At 43.1% G+C, this 19,262-nt stretch overlaps 1 protein-coding gene across 4 annotated transcripts in view; it reads right to left on the reverse strand.

Moving 5' to 3' along the window:
• Positions 1 to 4,915, reverse strand: part of ALKBH3 (alkB homolog 3, alpha-ketoglutarate dependent dioxygenase) — a 33,397-nt gene extending 28,482 nt beyond the window's left edge. For 3 of the 4 annotated variants that reach the window (XM_086677638.1, XM_086677639.1, XM_086677637.1), the window contains exons 1-4: positions 4,769 to 4,914; positions 3,513 to 3,661; positions 3,103 to 3,206; positions 1,396 to 1,430 (exon numbers count right to left, since the gene is read on the reverse strand). In XM_086677638.1, the coding sequence (XP_086533764.1) occupies positions 1,396 to 1,430; positions 3,103 to 3,206; positions 3,513 to 3,591 (218 nt within the window). In that variant the 5' untranslated portion in view covers positions 3,592 to 3,661; positions 4,769 to 4,914. Of the gene's footprint in view, positions 1 to 1,395; positions 1,431 to 3,102; positions 3,207 to 3,512; positions 3,662 to 4,768 lie in introns of all 4 variants that reach the window. The other variant, XM_086677640.1, reaches the window with a different exon arrangement.
• Positions 4,916 to 19,262: the final 14,347 nt, after the last annotated feature.

A 19,262-nucleotide genomic window follows, 5' to 3' on the forward strand; every position in this document is an offset into this window, starting at 1 on the left:
ATGTACCTCATAATAGGTTTCATGGTTTTGTGTCTTCTCTTTATCACCAATGGAGGCAATGTCACACTGGTACTTACAAACAAAGAGTGTTAGAGCTACCACACTCTGCCTTAAGTGACTATGTGGTCCAAATCCTAATATCACAGACAAGGAAACTAAAGTCCTGAGAAATGGCCTTAACTTACCTAAGGACTCGTTACATAGCTAACTAGTGGTAAGGCCACAACTTTGATACCCTCTTTCAAAGTATGATGACCTCGTGTTAGTTTCACATTTTTCTAAGCTATACAAGTCGACCTGCAAATAGCCAAACAGACTAACAGACTGTTCATGAGCAATAACATGCAAACGCTAATTTGTTAAAATAAAAGGATGCGTGGGGCGCCTGGATGGCTCAGTCGGTTAAGCGTCCGACTTTGGCTCAGGTCACAATCTTGCACTCTGTGAGTTTGAGTCCCATGTCGGGCTCTGTGCTGACAGCTCAGAGCCTGGAACCTGCTTCGGATTCTGTGTCTCCCTCTCTCTCTGTCCCTTCCCCACTCACACTGTCTCTCTTCCTCAAAAATAAATAAACATTAAAAAAAACACATAAATAAATAAATAAATAAATAAATAAATAAATAAATAAATAAAAAGATGCTTTCTACTGGCAATTTATGTACATCAGATGGAAACTGAAAAGCAGGAAAAGAGAAGTCAAAGCATCTTTCGTTAATTTTGGAAAAGAATGTTTTATATGCTGATCAGTATAAGAGGAATTATAAATTAAAGAGGTTATTTTATATACAGATCAATTTAAGAATTTAAACTGCTCTGGAACAAGTAAGTAAACATTTAAAGCCCTCTAGATTTCTAACAGCTTTCATAAGCATTGCTAGTCGAACAGTACCTAACTAAAGTCTTCTCAAATATCCAGGTTTTAAGGACTAGGAAAAAACCTCCCTGTCTTTTTTTTCTTTTTTTAAGTAGGCTCCACACCCAGCGTGGAGCCCAACATGGGGCTTGAACTCACGAACCTGAGATCAAGACCTGAGCTGAGATCAAGAGGTGGACACTCAACCAACAGAACCATCCAGCTGCCCCCACTCTGTCTTTACCTAGGAGATATTTTCACTTACTGTCTGCAGATATCTTAGTGAAACAGGGTCAAGAAACCTACACAAGTCAGAGATCAACGTACAGGCATCTTATGGCATTTTCCACACCATTAACAAATTGTGAAAAGTTTCCCAAAAGACCAAGTTTAAAGATGTCTAAGATACAAATACCCCAGCCTAAAATTAAGACAGTAATTGGGCCATTAGCTTCCTTCCAGCTGGAAAAAAACTGGGTGAGTTATCTGGGCTCTCCATTTTACTGCGGGCAAAAAATACAGAATGGCAGCAAATTACTTACTCAATCACTCGTGGCTCTGGGGCTCTGCGTACTACCTGCAAGGAACAGGCAGATTTTACTTCTGGAATGATCCCTAATCCTCAGAAAGACTTATCTGCAGGATTATCATATCCTCTCATTACTGGTAAAAATAAATCAAGTTTAAAACTATCCTTTTTTATTCCAAGCTCTTACTATGCCACTAGAGACCCGTGTCTGCTTTTCTTAGAACTACTTCACAGTTACTAGTGGGGCAAGAAAAAATAATAAAAGTAGAATCAACCCATTTTCCAAGCACCCAGTAATTCTGGAAAAATCTTTCCAGGAGATTTTTCTTCTTTAATGTTTATTTATTTTTGAGAGAGAGAGAGAGACATGGCATAAGTGGGGGAGGGGCAGAGAGAGAGGGAGACACAGAATCTGAAGCAGGCTCCAGGCTCTGAGCTGTCAGCACACAGCCCAACATGGGGTTCGAACTCATGAGCTGTGAGATCATGACCTGAGCTAAAGTCGGATGCTCAACTGACTGAGCCACCAGGCGGCCCAGGATATTTTTAAAAATAGAAGATACATGAAGAAATAAGTCTTAATCGTTATTTTTACAAGCACTACTAAAGCAAAATGCCTGATTTTTAATAACATGTTCCCATGCTATTAAAAAACAGTGAATCTTCACTATTTCCTACAACTTTTCCCTCATGGGGAAAAAAAGCTAAAAAATCAGGCATTGTAGTAGTTGAAAATTTCAATCCAATTCCAGAAGCACCTGCTACACTAGTACTAAAGACAGCAAGGGTTTAGGACTGTTAGAACTCAGATAACCAGGGCGCATGGGTGGCTCGGTTCAGTTGAGCGTCTGACTTCAGCCAAGGTCACGATTTCACAGTTGGTAGGTTTGAGTCCCCTGCCGGGCTTTGCACTGACTATGCAGAGCCTGCTTAGGATTCTGTCTCCCTCTCTCTCTCTGCTTATTCCTTGCTCATGCATACGCATTCATTCTCTCTCTCTCTCTCTCAAAAATAAACATTAAAAAAAAAAAAAGGGGCCCCTCGGTGGTTCAGTTGGTTAAGCATCTGATTCTGGATTTTGGCTCAGGTCATGATCTCCCAGTTCGTGGGATCAAGCCCCACAGAGCCTGCTTGGGGTTCTCTCCCTCTCTCCCTCTCTCTACACCTCTCCCTGCTCACTCACTCTCTCAAAATAAATAAATAAACATTAAAAAAAAAGTACTCCGATAACCAATGCAAGCACTAGTCATGGTATAACCTCCTTCCCCCAAAGTGGGAACTTTAAATTTTTTTTTTTTTTCAACGTTTATTTATTTTTGGGACAGAGAGAGACAGAGCATGAACGGGGGAGGGGCAGAGAGAGAGGGAGACACAGAATCAGAAACAGGCTCCAGGCTCTGAGCCATCAGCCCAGAGCCCGACGCGGGGCTCCAACTCACGGACCGCGAGATCGTGACCTGGCTGAAGTCGGACGCTTAACCGACTGTGCCACCCAGGCGCCCCTAAAGTGGGAACTTTATACAGCCATGAGTTGGGAGCAGACTAGAAAGAAATCTTCAGATACACTAAGGAGCTGATAGCACACATTTCATTATTATTATTATATGCCTTGCATGCTCCTTTTATTAGTGAATGTATTCAGTCACTATTTGAGGATCTACTGTGTGACTACAGCTTTTACAAGCAAACCTCTTAGTGTTGTAAGAGAAAAAGAATTTACCTCCTGGGGTTCTCTGAATACGAACTGTCTATCCAAAAGATGACGCTCCTTGTTTGTCCAGGTCTGACCAGGCCTCTGGTGGAGATGGCTCTTAGCAGTGGTAGCTAAAGTAAGGCAAGAACAGACTCAAACCAGACTCCAAAATGTCTGCTCTACTGAGTAAGAGCCAACAGAGTCTACTTGAAGATAATGTAGATTACATCTAGAAATTAATTAGTAAAGTCTGTCGAAGACCCCAAAACACACACTGTAAGGTTTGAGAGCAGGAACTAAATATGAGGAATACTAAATATCAACCCTCAATAAAAGATCGCCATCAAGAAAATCAAAGTACCAGCTACGTTTTAAATAATTCCTTAACATCAACTGAAATGCAGGTGCATTCACACAAGGTCCCCACAGGTTCTTGCCTGGCTGAGCAGTGGCCTGGCTCTTAGCAGGGCCAGCCCAGGCTCCCTGCACTCGGGCTCGCCGTCTTTTGTCTTCCATGTTGACCAAAAAGGCTTCTGCTCTTAGCTTTCAGAACATTTCATTCCTGATTAAAACCACCCAATGGCATCTGTTTTAAAAGAAAAAAAAAAAAGGAAAGTGCTTTTAGTTAGGATTATGAGAGCGTAGACTACCTAAGGGAGTAATTATAATTCTTTCAAGCTCAATAGCAATCAGAGATTCTACATCAAAACCACTTTTTTGGCATTTTTGCCAATGAAATTTTAGCTCACAGCCCACATACAGGAGCACAGGTACAGAAAGACAAAAACGGGGAGATTCACAGCACATGTTCTGAACCTATGATCCATTTCTTTACTGATCTAAGAAGGCTTCACATCTCAAGTTCTCAAATGTTACCAGCTCATCTTATGGCTTATTTAGCCCACCAATTTCCAGACCTTCCCAGATCTTCCGAGATGAGATGGGCCCAGGAATCTGTACATTTAACAAATTTCCCCAGGTGGGTAAGGGCGTGTAGCTCCTTCTCATTTAATAGGTGGGGAGACGACGGAGACTGCCATCTGCCCAAAACGAGTTCATGGCAGAGTCAAATACTAACCCTCCACTCCCACCAGATGTGTAGAGGAAGTTTGTATTTTCTCTCAACTGAGACCATAAAAGCTCTTAACACGACCATTGCTCCGTTCACAGGGTAGTAATATTATGTGCCAGGGGACAGCTGTTGAAAATAACAGATTTCGGAGCCTCCCCCTAGACCCAATGATTTTGTGGCGTCCCAGAAACTGTTTAACTAACCCCACCTTCCACCCTGGGATTCTTTACCCCATAGAAAGCTTGAGAACCCTGCAGAAGGCAAACAAACAAACAAACAAAAAAACCAAAACACGAGGGCTTTGGCGCCAGCCTGGCTCGCTCTGAACCTAAATCAGTTCCCAGCTGCATGACCTGTGTCAGATGACTTCACCTTTCCGCGCCTCAGTTTCTTCCTCTGTTAAGAGGGGAACCAATACCTCTCTCACCGCTGAAAAAGGCTGGTCCTCAAGAAGAGTGCGCAACTTTCCCTATTATTAGACTCTTCTCTTCCAGGACCCCGGGATGCGGTCCCAGAGGTAGGCCGGGAAGGGTCCTCGGGGGACGGTCCCCACACCCCCAGGCACCGAGCGGGGGGCCGGGTCGCCACAGCAGCAGCGGAGCCGGGCGCGCAGGTACAAACCTGCTCGGTCCCGAGGCGAACCCCGCCGTCCCGGAGCCGCTCCGCCGCCTGCGCTTGGGGAACCTTTAGGGTGCAGCACCGACTCCAACAGCTCGCAACCACTGGCCGCGGCGTCAGGCATTTCCTCCTGACGTCACGCGCCGCCGCCGCCGCCGCTTCCGGCGCCATCCGCCAGAGTTCGGGCAGCTCCGCGATCCCTGCGCAGGGAGGGCCGGGTCGCTAAAGGCGCCGGTGGGCGGGCCGGGATTGGATCGGAGCACAGATTGAAGGTGGTGTGGGGCCCGGTGAGGAGTGGGGCGTGGCGAGGGTGGGAAAGAAGGCGTGTTTGCCAGGCCCAGGTTCCGCTGGACATAGCCCCCCCTTCACCCCCACCCCCTCCCGCCTCCGAAAGCCAAACTGCAGAAGTCTAAGCTCCAGCATCCTTGGTCTATACGGAGTGACAGGGTACCTGCGGGGCTGGTGGAAGGGCGACAGGGTTGGGAAACCAGGTAGTGACGTGCTAAGTAGAAGGATTTGAATTCTACCCTGAAAGCTCTGGAGAATGTAATATGCACTTCCTTTGTACCCCCATTGCAGCCTGTGCACATTTCCATCAATAACACAAAGAGTCATGGGACCACACCTCCGTGGCTCTCCACTGCTAACCAAATTTTGCTTGAGTGAACAGACCTCAGTTTCAGTCCAGACGACACCATTTACTAGATGTATAATCTAGGGCGAATTCTCCATTTCTTTATGAAATTGGCATAGCCCTTGTTGGGAGGCCTAAATGTGGTAATGCATTTAAAGAATTTAGCAGGATGCTTGAAACACAATAGAAATTCAATTGATACTAAGAGTGTCTTCTCTTCACCCATCTGAGTTTTTAAGAAGCATCTTTTTTTTTTTAACTTTTTATTTATTTTTGAGACAGAGAGAGACAGAGCATGAACGGGGGAGGGGCAGAGAGAGAGAGAGGGAGACACAGAATCGGAAGCAGGCATCCAGGCTCCGAGCCATCAGCCCAGAGCCCGCCGCGGGGCTCAAACTCACAGACCGTGAGATCGTGAACTGAGCTGAAGTCGGCCGCTTAACCGACTGAGCCACCCAGGCGCCCCTTAAGAAGCATCTTTAAACTGGCCATGTTAAACCATGTGTCTTACACTGTGAAAATAGCAAACGTAGCACCGAACTGACTGTTTTGTGTGGCTTATTCTCTAAGACCTACCAAATAGTAGTCACTGTGGAAGTCTTTGAAATAAGACTTGTATTATATACTGCTTACCTAGAGAAGTTCAGTGTACCCCACCAATCTAATCTTCACAGCACCCATCATTCTTTGTTATACTTTGTGACAATGAAGGAAAATGATTTATCCTAGAACTGAAAGAAGAGAAAAGTGGTAAGGCCAGACTATAATTTTTACCTTTTTTTTTTTTTGGTCCCCGTCAACTAGTAATTTGTCAGTGTCTGTTTTATGGTTCAGGAACCTTGGCTGTGTCTTCTAAAGAATGCCATTCTTTCTTCTCAATGATTATGGTTTCGGAACAGGAACAAAGAAGTTTGGATTGAGGAGTCCCTAAAAGTAGTGATTAACACATCTTCAGCCTCCAAGTAGAACATTTCTCAAAAATCAATCTACGGCCTGCTTGCTTCCAAAATAACTGCATTTTTACCAAGTGCTCAAGGTGATTCGAATGCAGAGAAAGTCTAGAAACCTTTAGGATGCATGTCAGTTGACAAATCATTCCCGTTTGTCTGACACTAAGAGGTGTTCCAGGAGATAGGACTTTAAGTGCTAAAGGCAGGACAGTACCGGGCAACTGAGATGGCTGGTTACCCTACATACGTGAGATTATATAGCATTAGAAAGATGTTCTTTTGAGTCTTACTCCCTGGGTTTCCCCCATTTCTATTTGCAGTATTTGTGTTTTCATCAGGGGGTGGTGGTGGAGACCGTGGGAGAGGGAATGAAAGCGAGGTGCGATGCCAGTTATCAGCCCACTCATTGTCAGCTCCAAACCCATCCTCCAGAACCCTGCTTGCAATCCTGGAACATTTCTCCCTTGCAGTTTGGTCTGACGTTAAGCGTCAACGGTAGAGGGTGCTGGAGGGACATTAGAGGAGGAAGTGGTTCTTCCTGATTCCAGAGTGCTCCTCCCAGATGGCTGGGCAATGCAGAGCAGCCAACGGTGTTTGGCATCTTTTTGTGGGCTGGACTGGAATGTTAGTGGCATTTACAGCCTTGTTAAGTTCCTCTTGTGAAGTTAAGGCATCGATTGAGAAGGAATGGGATCCCCAAATCTGAAATAGTGACATCTACTTGGACTGACATTCTTGAACACCCAAGTCACCTTGAACCTCCCTGGGCAGGGGCAGTAGCTTGCTCTCCTGTGTCTGAGGAGACTTTTGCTTGAAAACCCTGTGAAACGCTCACCTGGAGCAGATAAATTGAAAAATGCATTGAAACCTGCATTGAAAAATGCAGCCTAGATCTGAACTTCCTAACAGGTGGGGGTGCATCTACAGTTGTGCCTTCCTTGGTGGTTGTGTGTGTGTATGTTGTGTGTTGTGCACGCACACCTGCCCAGACCTAGATGTGGTAGTGGCTGTTCCCTATATCTACTGTTTTCTGTATTCTTATTATTTTCCTTTCCCCTTGTAGGTGATACCCTATAATGATTATTTTTTCCCCTGAATTATACTGTATAGTTTCTGTCTCCCATTCGATTCCTAACTGTTACAGTGTGGTTGTGATATCAGGGGTTGGGAGCAATAGCGGGCAAGTGGCTGGCTCCAGAGTTGGTCTCGAACTGTAAGTAATCATTTTGGCTCTGATTTGGTCTCCCTTGCTCTCCCTGGCCCTTTACTCTTGTGCCGCTCTCGCTTCCCTTCACCTGAGACAGCCTTCCCAAAATTGCAGATCGGTTGTGCCGATCTGGTCGCCTTGCCTCTACTCTGAAACCAGCATTTCAGAGTATGGTTGGAAGACCATCTGCATCAGAGTTGCTAAGGGATGCTTGTTAAAAATGAAGATAAAAGGGGCACCTGGGTGGCTCAGTTGGTTGAGCATCTGACTTCAGCTCCGGTCATGATCTCACGGTTCATGAGTTCGAGCCCTGCATCAGGCTCTGTGCTGACAGCTCAGAGCCTGGAGCCTGCTTCGGATTCTGTGTCTCCCTCTCTCTCTGCTCCCCTCTACTTGCGCTGTCTCTCTCTCGAAAATAAACATTTAAAAAAAATTTTAAGTGAAGATTCCAGGCTGCCTATCAAGATTGTGGGTTAGGTCTGGGGCAGGGCCTAGCACCTTGCATATTTAACAGTGCCTTGTTTCATTTTCCAAGAACCTGCCAGAGCTCAGCCTTTCCTAACTGCCTGCTTTCTGCAGGTGACCACTTTTCACTCAACAGATACCTCATCCCCTGGATGGCAAAACTGATAGATGCTTTAAGTGCTGGTAGCTCTTACCAGAATGATTCTGAGCGAGCTACACACTGCACCTATTTTCAGTCGCTGATTTTCACACCAGACTCTTGCCAAACATTGCCTGTTTCGATCATATGCTGCTCGTGGAGTGCCTGCTGAGAATTCCGGAGAAAATCCAATCCAGGGAAAATAACGGCACATCATGCTAATAGCTCTCAGCGAAGGTACTGTGTAGAGAAATTCCCGGCCCGTGTCTCACTGCCAGAGGCTTAGCGGTTCCCAGCTGGAGGGAGGAAGGTGGGGCAGGACCTGCCAACTGCAGCGTGGTGGCTTGGAGGCTTTCAAGTCTCCACCAACTCTAAACAATGTTGAGGAAGACAGGATGCTTCCCCAGACTCTACACAGGAACTGCTCCCATTTGACGCCCAGCACAAGAGCAGATGCTGCTCGAGATAAAATCTTCCAGTAAGCCATAGTGTATGCTGTGAGGAACAATTAAAGAACAATATAATTGGAGGGGAAATTGTGGAGAGCGGACAAAAATCCGGGACAGGAGAGGTCACTAGAGGTTACAGTCATCAGTGAAGGCTTTAAGGCAAATGGGGAGTTATGTCAGAAGTTTTGTTTGTTTGGGGCGCCTGGGTGGCTCAGTTGGTTAAGTGTCTGACTTCGACTCAGGCCATGATCTCAAAGTTCATGAGTTTGAGTCCTGTTGGGCTCTGTGCTGACAGCTTGGAGCCTGGAGCCTGCTTCGGATTCTCCCTGTCTCTCTGCCCCTCCCCCACTCGCACTCTGTGTGTGTCTCTCTCGAAAATAAATATTAAAAAATTTTTTTAACAAAAAATGTTTTGTTTGTTTTTTAGTTTATTTACTGATTTTTGAGAGACAGAGTGTGAGTGGGGGAGGGACAGAGAGAGAGAGGGAGAAAGAGAATCCTAAGCAGGCTCCGTTCTGTAAGTGCAGAGCCTGATGTGGGGCTCAATCTCAGGAACCTTGAGATCATGACATGCGCTGAACTCAAGAGCCGGATGCTTAACCAACTGAGCCACCCAGGTGCCCCATGTCAGTCTCACACAGTATGGAGCATTCCGTGGCTGAAAGATAGTGATAGTCCTATTAATCCTAAAAAGAGTAGTGGATTTTCTTTCTAAAAAGAAATCATTTTACACATCTGATTTCTAAGTAATAGCATATAATATTAACACTTCCTGAGGGCATGTCAAGGGATACTGTAGTTATATGCATACACTGATCCAATTTTCTAACTATTAGTCTCATTGACAAAGGAAAAAACTGAACCATATGCTACATGAGGCCACGATGCCACTTCTCTGCAAATACGTGGCAGAAGGAAAGCCAAATTAGGAAAGACAGGACTATTCCTGGAATGATATATGGAGCCATTTCCTGGGGCCTAATAGCTGGGTTCTTTTAGAGACTTTAAAAGTGAAGGACTGGTAGCAATGTAATCCATCAGACCCTAGATTTTAAATTGTTCTTGAGGACTTTATCTAGATGGTTTAGCAGATTCTCCTTTAGCGTCACGGACTTCTCCGAGCCATGTGAACCACATTATTTCAAGTGTATGAACTGTGATGTCAGGTAAGGCTTTATTCAAATGTCAGCCTCACTACTTCCTTGGTGGGTAACTTCAGATATCTGGGTCATATCAAGACACAAATGTAGGGGCATCTGGGTGGCTCCATCAGTTAAGTGGCCAACTTTGGCTCAGGTCATGATCTCGCAGTTGATGAGTTCAAGCCCCGCATCGGGCTCTGTGCTGACAGCTCAGAGCCTGGAGCCTGCTTCAGATTCTGTGTCTCCCTCTCTCTCTGCTCCACCCCCCCCCCCAAATAAACAAACATTAAAAAAAAAATACACAACGGTTACCGTTGTCATATTTGATACAAGACTCTCATGGTAACTTAACCTAGTGGAGTAATCTCCCCATTGTGTGCTGAGTCTTGTGTTGGCTGGGAGTTCTGACTTGGATTTGATTCAGCTGGTGCATCAGCAGCTGGTGGTTGGCTGATATAGACTGGCCTAGACCCCGTGTGCTGTCTCATCCATGAATAAGCTCACCAGGCACGTTCCAACGGTGCTGTCAGGGGAGGTGTGGACAAACACACAAGACCTCTTAAGGTCTAGGCTTCGAAGTGGCACAAAACCACATTTATGGGCCAAAGCAAGCTAGCCCAGGTTCAAGGAGTGGGGAAATAGACCTCACCTCTTGATGGAGTTGTTGCAAAGTCACGTTGCAAAGAGCGTGGATACTGGGAGTAGAATATTGGAGCGACTTTTGCAATCACTCTACCACACTAAGTGAAGGGGTGCACTGGCGAGACTGAAAGAGGGCTCCTGTGGGAATAGAGAAAGAGGGGTGCTTTGCAATGGAGTAGAAAGAAGTCAGACCAGGCAGGCCTCGAGAGGCATAATAAGCATTCAATGTTTATATATGGTATGAAGCCTAGGATCAACATTTACATTCCTTCTCTTCCTTTCCATATTACAGAACACTTTGAAACTGTTGAGTCCATTTGTTTTTCGTGTGTGCCTAAGGCAGGGATTGTTTTCTTTCAAGTGATCAGGATGCTGATAAGCAAATATGCAACAAAAGCATATTTCTAAAATAATTTAAAAGCACCTGAAATAATAAGTTAATGACTAGTGGAGTCTTTCCCCTCATGCCTTAAAAATAAATGATCCACTTTTTAGAAGCAAATTCATTATGTAGAAAAAGCACAGAAACTAAACTGATGGGTCTAGGTTGTCCTTTGCTCTGAAAGAACCAAAGACAGCATAGCTGTTAAAAAAAAAAAAAAAAAAAGTATTCATCTGAGGTTCTCCTTAAAGCTTTTCCTTAGGTTATGTAGTGCTTGGTGGTCAAATGCAGCCAACATCTGCACCAGGGTGGGTGCACGGATGAAAAACATAATAAGCCCAAGTTATTCTCATGCATGGAATAACACTAGATAAATGGGCATGTTAAAAAGTGGTCTTAAATCTTTCAGACATCTAAAACCACTTGCTAGGAAGCACATTTTTAAGGTGGAGTTTGAAAGGATTTTTCCATGCTTGCCCTATTGTTCTCCTAGGGGCAGAACAGTGGCTTTGCAGAAATGATCTAGTCAGTGGTACAGTAGGTAGGAGACGGACTTAATGTATTGAAAGCACATAGAGTTTCCATTTCTAGAAATCAGGTTGGAGATCCTAAAGGCTGTTTGCCACAAAATACTTACAAATGAAAGATAAATCACTCTTTTCAGGGGCGCTTGGGTGGCTCTTAAGAGTTTGACTTCGGCTCAGGTTATGATCTTGATCTCACGGTGGGTGAGTTTGAGCCCCACATCGGTCTCTCCGCTGTCAGCGCAAAGCCAACTTGGCATCCTGTCTCCCTCTTTCTCTCCCCTTCCCCAGAGCACACGCTCTCTCTCTTCCCCAGAGCACATGCTCTCTCTCTCTCAAAAATAAACATTAACACACACACACACACACACACACACACACACACACACACACACACTCTTCAATAAATGAATTTGCCTGCCTGTGTGAAAGAAATTTCCTCTGAGACCAGGAATAATGTGGGAACCAGAGTCCAGAGTAAGCTGGGACACATACATCTCCTTCCTGGTGGCCTTAACTGCTTGGATATTCCTGGGAGAGGAGGGTAGATGGCTTGGGACAGAATGGTGACAAAGCTGGTTGAAGGGGAGTGTAGCAGAGACCTTCTGCATAAAGCAGGACCCAGGGAGGACTCCATACTCAGAGAAAGGATGAACTGGGGCTGTGGGGTGTGACAGAAGAGAAATCTCACAGGCCAACAACAAGAAAACTTTTTTTGTTTTGGCCTTAACTCAGGATGGAAAAAAGTCACCCCTGAGAATTCAAGGCCGCTAGCCTAACTTTACATAGGGGCTGAATTAACACCATTTACACAACCCCCCTGGCCTTTTCCCCAAACCCAAGAACAACAAAAACCCCAAAACTGCACAAAGTAGGAATTTTAAGGCAGATGAAAACTGGTAGCGCCCCCATGTCTAATGCAAACACAGATCCCACCAGGCAAATTTACACTCAATAAGGCCTTGAATAATTCCCATACAGTTCTAGTGACCATAAACACACGTGTACACACACACACACACACACACACAAATCATGGAAAATACAGGGAACTAAAGCACCATTAGCAAGAGTCAGCAGAAACAGTAGAAATATCTACCAAAAAATTGTTGGATTTTTGGGAACTATTAGATACACAATATAAGGATGCTTAACGTTTAAATAAATAAAAGTATTACAAGCATTAATTCAAAATCATCAAAAAATGCAAAGCTATTTTTGAAGAACCAAATGTAACAACAAAAACTAAAACCTCAGTGAAGATGCTACTTGGCGGGGGCGGCGGGGGGGGGGGGGGGACGACATGTTAGTAGCAAGCAATTACTCCATTGTACATAGAAATAAACAAGTAAATGAGTTTTGTTTTTCTCTGAAGACTCTAGAGATCTGTGATACAATGGGCTTAACTAAAATGATAAAGAACCCTGGCCAAGTATGTTGGCCATGTTTTTCTCCGGGGACATTTTCTGAGTGCAAGAGCTGAGGATTGGGCTTGCTAAAGGCAGTGGCATTTCTATGAGGCGAAGGAGAATCCAACAGACCTTTTGGCAGCCATCAGGATGGCATGATGGATTGGAATCTGGAGGAACCCCCAAATGCAAGAGTTTGCCCTTTGAGACATTTGCTGAGTATTAGAACAACAGAAGGGAGAGGAAGGGACTGAGAAGACAAGGTGAAACCTTCTATAGTCTTACTGTGCTTAAAAAATAAAGTTCTGAGGAGGAAGAGCCCACAAGAAGCATGTGACAGGTTTCATCCCGCTGACATTTGGAACTGCAGGGGCACTGAGTCTAATAAAGAGGCAACCTAGCTTTAGCTCAGGCTCAATACCTGTTTGGATTGGAGTGATCAGTTCTCACCCTATCCAACAGGGAAGAGGCAAACCCTCTCTGGAGAATAACACTGACTTCAGTCTTAATGGTTCTTTTATATGGAATGTCTGGCATACAAAAAAAAAAAAAAAGAAAAAGAAAAAATTATGGGACCTGCAAGGAGGCAGAAAAATGTGACTGATCATCAAAAGAAAAAAATACGTAGACCCATGGATGATCCACATGCAGGAGGAAGCAGGTAAGAACTTTAAAACTATTATGAAGACTTATAAAAACAGAGGAAAGGAAGGTGAAAAAGGTAGATTTTCAACAGATAATTGGAATTTACATGAAAGATACATAGAAAAATAGTAAAATGATTGAAAACTAAATACTACTAAATACTAACCAAAATAAAGCAGAGAGAGCTAGTTGGGTACTGCAGAAAACAGGCTTTAAGGCAAAAAGCATTAGTAATGAGATTGTCACTACATGACCAAAAAAGAGTTCAACTCACCAGAAAGGCATGATTCTAACTTTATTCATGTACCAAGATAGCCTCAAAATGTATGAAGCAAGGGCTGATAAAGCAGGGGAATCTGACAATCCATCACTACAGTGACGGAATTCAAAACACTTCTCTCAGCTATTGACAGGTCAGGCAAACGAACGTTAGCAAAGATGTGGAAGATTTGGATTCAGTTAACAAGCTTAATTTAATGGACATATATAGAAGATAACAATTAGTAAATAAACATTTTTCTAAAGCACATATGGTACGTTTTAAAAATTGGCCATAGACATAAAATACATCTCATAAAATTTCTGAGAATAGTAATAAAAAGTTGACATTTTTATTGGTTTTCTATGGCTGCTGGAACATTACCATAAACTCGGTGGCTTAAAACAAGATTACTCCCTCACAGTTCTGGAGGCCAGAAGTCCAAAGCCAGGTGCTAGGCCAAAATCAAAATGTTGGCTGGACCCTGGATGCTCCAGAACCTCTGGGGAATAATCCATTCCTGGCCTCTAACAGTTTCTGGTGGCCAGTGGCATTCCTTGACTTGTGGCTGCAACATTGCAATCTCTGCCTCTGGGGTCACACTGCTGTCTCCTCTTCTGTGTGTTATCTTCCTTCTACTAAGGATATCTAGGATTCCATGGGGCCCATCTGGATAATCTCATCTCATCTCAAGATCCTCCATTAACCTGCAAAGACCTCTTTCCACATAAGATAATAGCATTTACAGGGTACAGGGATTGGGACCTGGTTATCTTTGGGGACCATTATTCAGCCACTACAACAGGTGTGTGTGTGTGTGTGTGTGTGTGTGTGTGTGTGTGTGTGTGTGTATGAATTCATGCTCACCAACAATCCACAAGATAGGTGCTGTTACTATTCCGTTTTCAGAAGGCAAAACTGAAGTCGAGAATGGTTCCGACTTGCCCAAGCTGTGTCGTACTCACATGTTCTTTGACCACAATGCAATTATTTAGAAATCAGTAATAAAAATTTAACTTTTGTATTCTGAAACAATTTCAGATTTATAGGAAATCTGCAAAGCAGTACAAAGAATTCCCAATACTACCTTTCACCTAGATTCTTTCAATGTTAACATTTTAACACATTTGCTTTACTGTTTTCTGTATACATGATTTTTTATGAACCTTTTAAGATTGCAAATATAATGTCCCATTATCCCTAAATACTCTAGTGTGTATTTTCTTTTTTTTTAATGGTTTATTTATTTTTGAGACAGAGAGAGAGAGAGAGAGAGAGAGAGAGAGTGCGTGAGTGAGTGGGGGAGGGGCAGAGACACAGGGAGACACAGCATCCGAAGCAGGCTCCATGCTGAGCTGTCAGCACAGAGTCTGAAGTGGGGCTTGAACCCATGAACCGTGAGATCATGACCTGAGCTGAAGTCAGATGCTTAACCGACTGAGCCACCCAGGCTCCCCTCTAGTGTGCATTTTCTTAAAAACCAAGGGCTTTTCCTTGAATAACCACAGTACAATGATCAAACTCAGGAAATTCACATTGATACAATGCTATTATATATTCTACAGACCTTTCTTAAACCTCACCCATTGTCTCAAAAATTTCTTAATCAAGATTCAATCCAAGATCATGTAACATTTACTTGTGACATTTCTTCAATCTTCTTTTTTTTTTTTTAATTTTTTTTTCAACGTTTATTTATTTTTGGGACAGAGAGAGACAGAGCATGAACGGGGGAGGGGCAGAGAAAGAGGGAGACACAGAATCGGAAACAGGCTCCAGGCTCTGAGCCATCAGCCCAGCGCCCGACGCGGGGCTCGAACTCACAGACCGCGAGATCGTGACCTGGCTGAAGTCGGACGCTTAACCGACTGCGCCACCCAGGCGCCCCTCTTCAATCTTCTTTAATCTGAAGATTTTGACAAATATAAGGTGGTTATGTTGTGAAATATCCCTCAATTTTTCTGATATTTCTACTTGATTAGGTTCAGATTATAAATTTTTGGCAGGAATACCACATAAGTGGCATAGTATCTTCAGTCCATGATATCAAAATGCACAAAATGTATAGCTGTATTATTAATGATGATACCAACACAAGCTCTTCAAAAAGGAAATAGCATTTATAAAAACTTGAATTTGTGCTTTTAAAAACATTTCTAGGGGCGCCTGGGCAGCTCAGTCAGTTAAGCGTTCAACTTCGGCTCATGTCTTGATCTCGCTGTTCGTGAGTTCAAGCCCCACGTCAGGCTCTGTGCTGACAGCTCAGAGCCTGGAGCCTGCTTCGGATTCTGTGTCTCCTTCTCACTCTCTGCCCCTCTCCCACTCGCACTCAGTCTCTCTCTCTCTCTCTCTCTCTCTCTCAAGAATAAACATTAAAAAGTAAAAATAAAAACATTTCTAAACAATTCATAGGTCAAAGAAGTCTTAATGTAAATTTCAATATTAGCACTCAAAAAAATGTGTATATACATGTTTATGTATACACACACACACACACAAATTGTGGAATGTAGCAAAAGATAATTAAACCTGGAACAGTAGATGTTTATGTCAGAATAGAAAAAAATATTAAACCTGAATGAAATGTTCAATTTATGAAATAAGAAAAATAACAGAATAAACTGCCAAAAATCAGGAGACCATAAAGTGAAAAGGGCAGAGAGGATCAACAAAGCCAAAAGATAGTTCTTTAAAAACTAATAAAGGGGGTGCCTGGGTAGCTTAGTCAGTTAAACATCTGACTTTGGCTTGGGTCATGATCTCACAGTTCATGGGTTGAGTTCAAGCCCCACATTGGGCTCTCTGCACTGACAGTGCAGAGCCTGCTTGGGATTCTCTGTCTCTCCTTCTCTCTCTCTTCCTCCCCTGCTCACGTGCTCACTCTCTCTCAAAAATTAATAAATAAACATTATGGGGTGCCTGGGTGGCTTGGTCGGTTAAGCGCCCGACTTCGGCTCAGGTCATGATCTCACAGTCCGTGGGTTCGAGCCCCGCGTCAGGCTCTGTGCTGACAGCTCGGAGCCTGGAGCCTGTTTCAGATTCTGTGTCTCCCTCTCTCTGTGACCCTCCCCCGTTCATGCTCTGTCTCTCTCTGTCTCAAAAATAAATAAACGTTAAAAAAATTTTTTTTTAATTAATAAATAAACATTAAAAAAACTAATAAAGGAGACAAATTTCTAGCAAAATGGTCAAGGAAAAGAAAACGAGAGGACACAAAGATTATTGGTAAAGGAAAGAGGAAGCTTAAAAAATACAAAGATACCTTGAATTACATTATGTTAATAAATCTGGGGGGGAAATATGAGTAAATGTTTAGAAATAATTTTTTTTTCAAAATGAACTCAAGAAAAAGTATAAAGCTTGAGTTGTCTTATTTACCATTAAAGCAACATAATCGGTAGTTAAGAATCTTCCCACAAATAAATACTAGGGCCAGATGGTTTTATAAGCTTCGACGGAAAAAGATCGCTCCAATCTTTTACAGAGTCTTCCAGAGCATAGTAAAATAAGCAACACGTCCCAGCTCATTTAATGAACTTATAACACTGATATGAAAGCCAGACAAGTAGGAGAAAGATTGCAAACCAATGTTTTCAATAGAGATGCAAAAATTCCAAATAAAATACCAGCAAATTGAATTCAGCAATACAAAGATCGTGAATTATAACCAAGAACGAAAAGGTAATTTTATGGTAGAAAGTCGTAACTAACCTAGATCTCTGAAATCTTCAAGGAAGAGTTCACCTAGCATACACTTTGAGTATATGTATGCACTCCTAGCTATTCTTGGAACATACCAGGCACACGCTCTCCTTGGGTTCTTTGCACAGGCTGGTCTGCCTGATATGCCCTTCTCCCACATAGCTGAAAGGCTTCCCCAGGACTGTTCAAATGCCACCTTTCTCCACGGCCTACCATGAGTACCTTCTTTAAATTCACAAGCCTCCCACCCTTACCCTACCTACGTGGATTCCCCCTCCTTCTTACCTTGCTTCATGTTCCCCCCATAGCATACAGGACTTATACTATGTTATTATTTTTCTTTATTTGCTTGTTTTTTAACCTGTCTCCCTAATTTGCTCGCCTCCCCTTCCCCCCGTTCACATGGAAGCTCTACAGGGGCAAGAGTTTTTGTCTGCTTTGTTCACTATAGTTTCTCTGGCATCCAGAAGAGCACATGGTTAGTGCTCAATAAACGCACACAACAGTATGTCTAGAAACTTTTGTAATTAGGAAGACAAGCCTGCCTTACATCCTTTTGTCCTACCCATTTTGCTTGCTTTTCAGTGACGCACATAAAAAGGAGAGTGAACAAGCTGTAATATGCCATCATCACGTCAACATTGATGTAATATGTTTATGGACATGCTACACAGTGTTCCATTACTAGATATCTCCATATAATCCTCAACAGAAATACATTACACAAGGGAACTTAAATTCTGTCCACATTTATAAGTTTTCATCATGAGAGGAGTATCAAAGTACAAAGTAGTGAGTCCTTAAAAATTTTTTTTAAATTGAATTAGTTTCCAACATATTCAATAAAAAGCTCTGATGATTTCTTTTGATGCTGGTAAACTCCAGAGAAGGTAGCAGAACCCAGGACCATCTCAACCTCAGGTAATTTTTGGTGTCAAGACTTAAACACTTAGAGTGCTACTTAAAGTTCATTTCATTGTCATCACAATAAAGCTCTCTCACACCACATAGACACCGTCTGTGTGGTGTCGCACTAATGTTCGCTCCCTAGAAAATTCAGTGCTATCGGATTTTCTTGCACTAAGTATCAAATGAGACGGCCTCCTTCATTTAGGACAGGACCACATCTGAGGAAGTTGAGAATGATCAGAACATCTGTATTCATTCCCAGTGCACGTGGGATGAGACAAATGAGAATGGCAACGTCATCGTGTGTGTAGGGCAGTTCCTCCCGTGCCCCCCGCCCCGCCCCCGTGCTGCCCTGTGGGAACAATGGAAGAACAGGAAATGAAAATCTGGCTTACTGTGTTGTGAGGTGAGCTGATTCTATATGAATCTACAGGTCTCTTTTATTCTCCTTTTTTCGGGTTCAGACCTTACCTGGCACATATCAGACATAATATTAAGTTGATATAAAGTTAGGTCTAAAAATTGTGCTCTGCTATTTTGAAAGTTTGGAATACGGTGGTTTCTCTTTTCATGAGCTTTTTCTTTTCATGTGCCTGGAAACAGACTTTCATGCACTTATCTGCAAACCTGAGTGTCAAATATAAGAGATACTAGTTGCTAAGTTGAAGTAGCAAAAGCTATAGCTTCAGAAGTTTTGAGATTGCTAAGGGATTTCCTAATCAGAATGCAACTATTTTCTAACTCGGACAGAAGAGGAAGTATTTTGTACGCTTGTAAATCAATCCCTTCCCGGTTCTACCAACTCTCCACTGAAAGCTATCACCTGCAACCATTAACCAACCAATGTGTAAAATAAAATATTGCCCAGGTCACTGTGGCTTCACCTTTCTACAACAAAATGAGAGCAAAAAAGGCAGTGTGTTTTTCATAAAATTTAGTTAATTCAATTTAAATGATTCTGAGATTATGTTCTTACTTTTTTTGGTACTAAAATGCCTTTTCAACTATATAATGATGCTAACAGCAGATAGTACTTTGG

This window comes from Puma concolor, chromosome D1 (genome assembly GCF_028749965.1).
Source record: "Puma concolor isolate L17-30 chromosome D1, mPumCon1.1.hap2, whole genome shotgun sequence".
NCBI classification, from domain to species: Eukaryota; Metazoa; Chordata; class Mammalia; order Carnivora; family Felidae; genus Puma; species Puma concolor.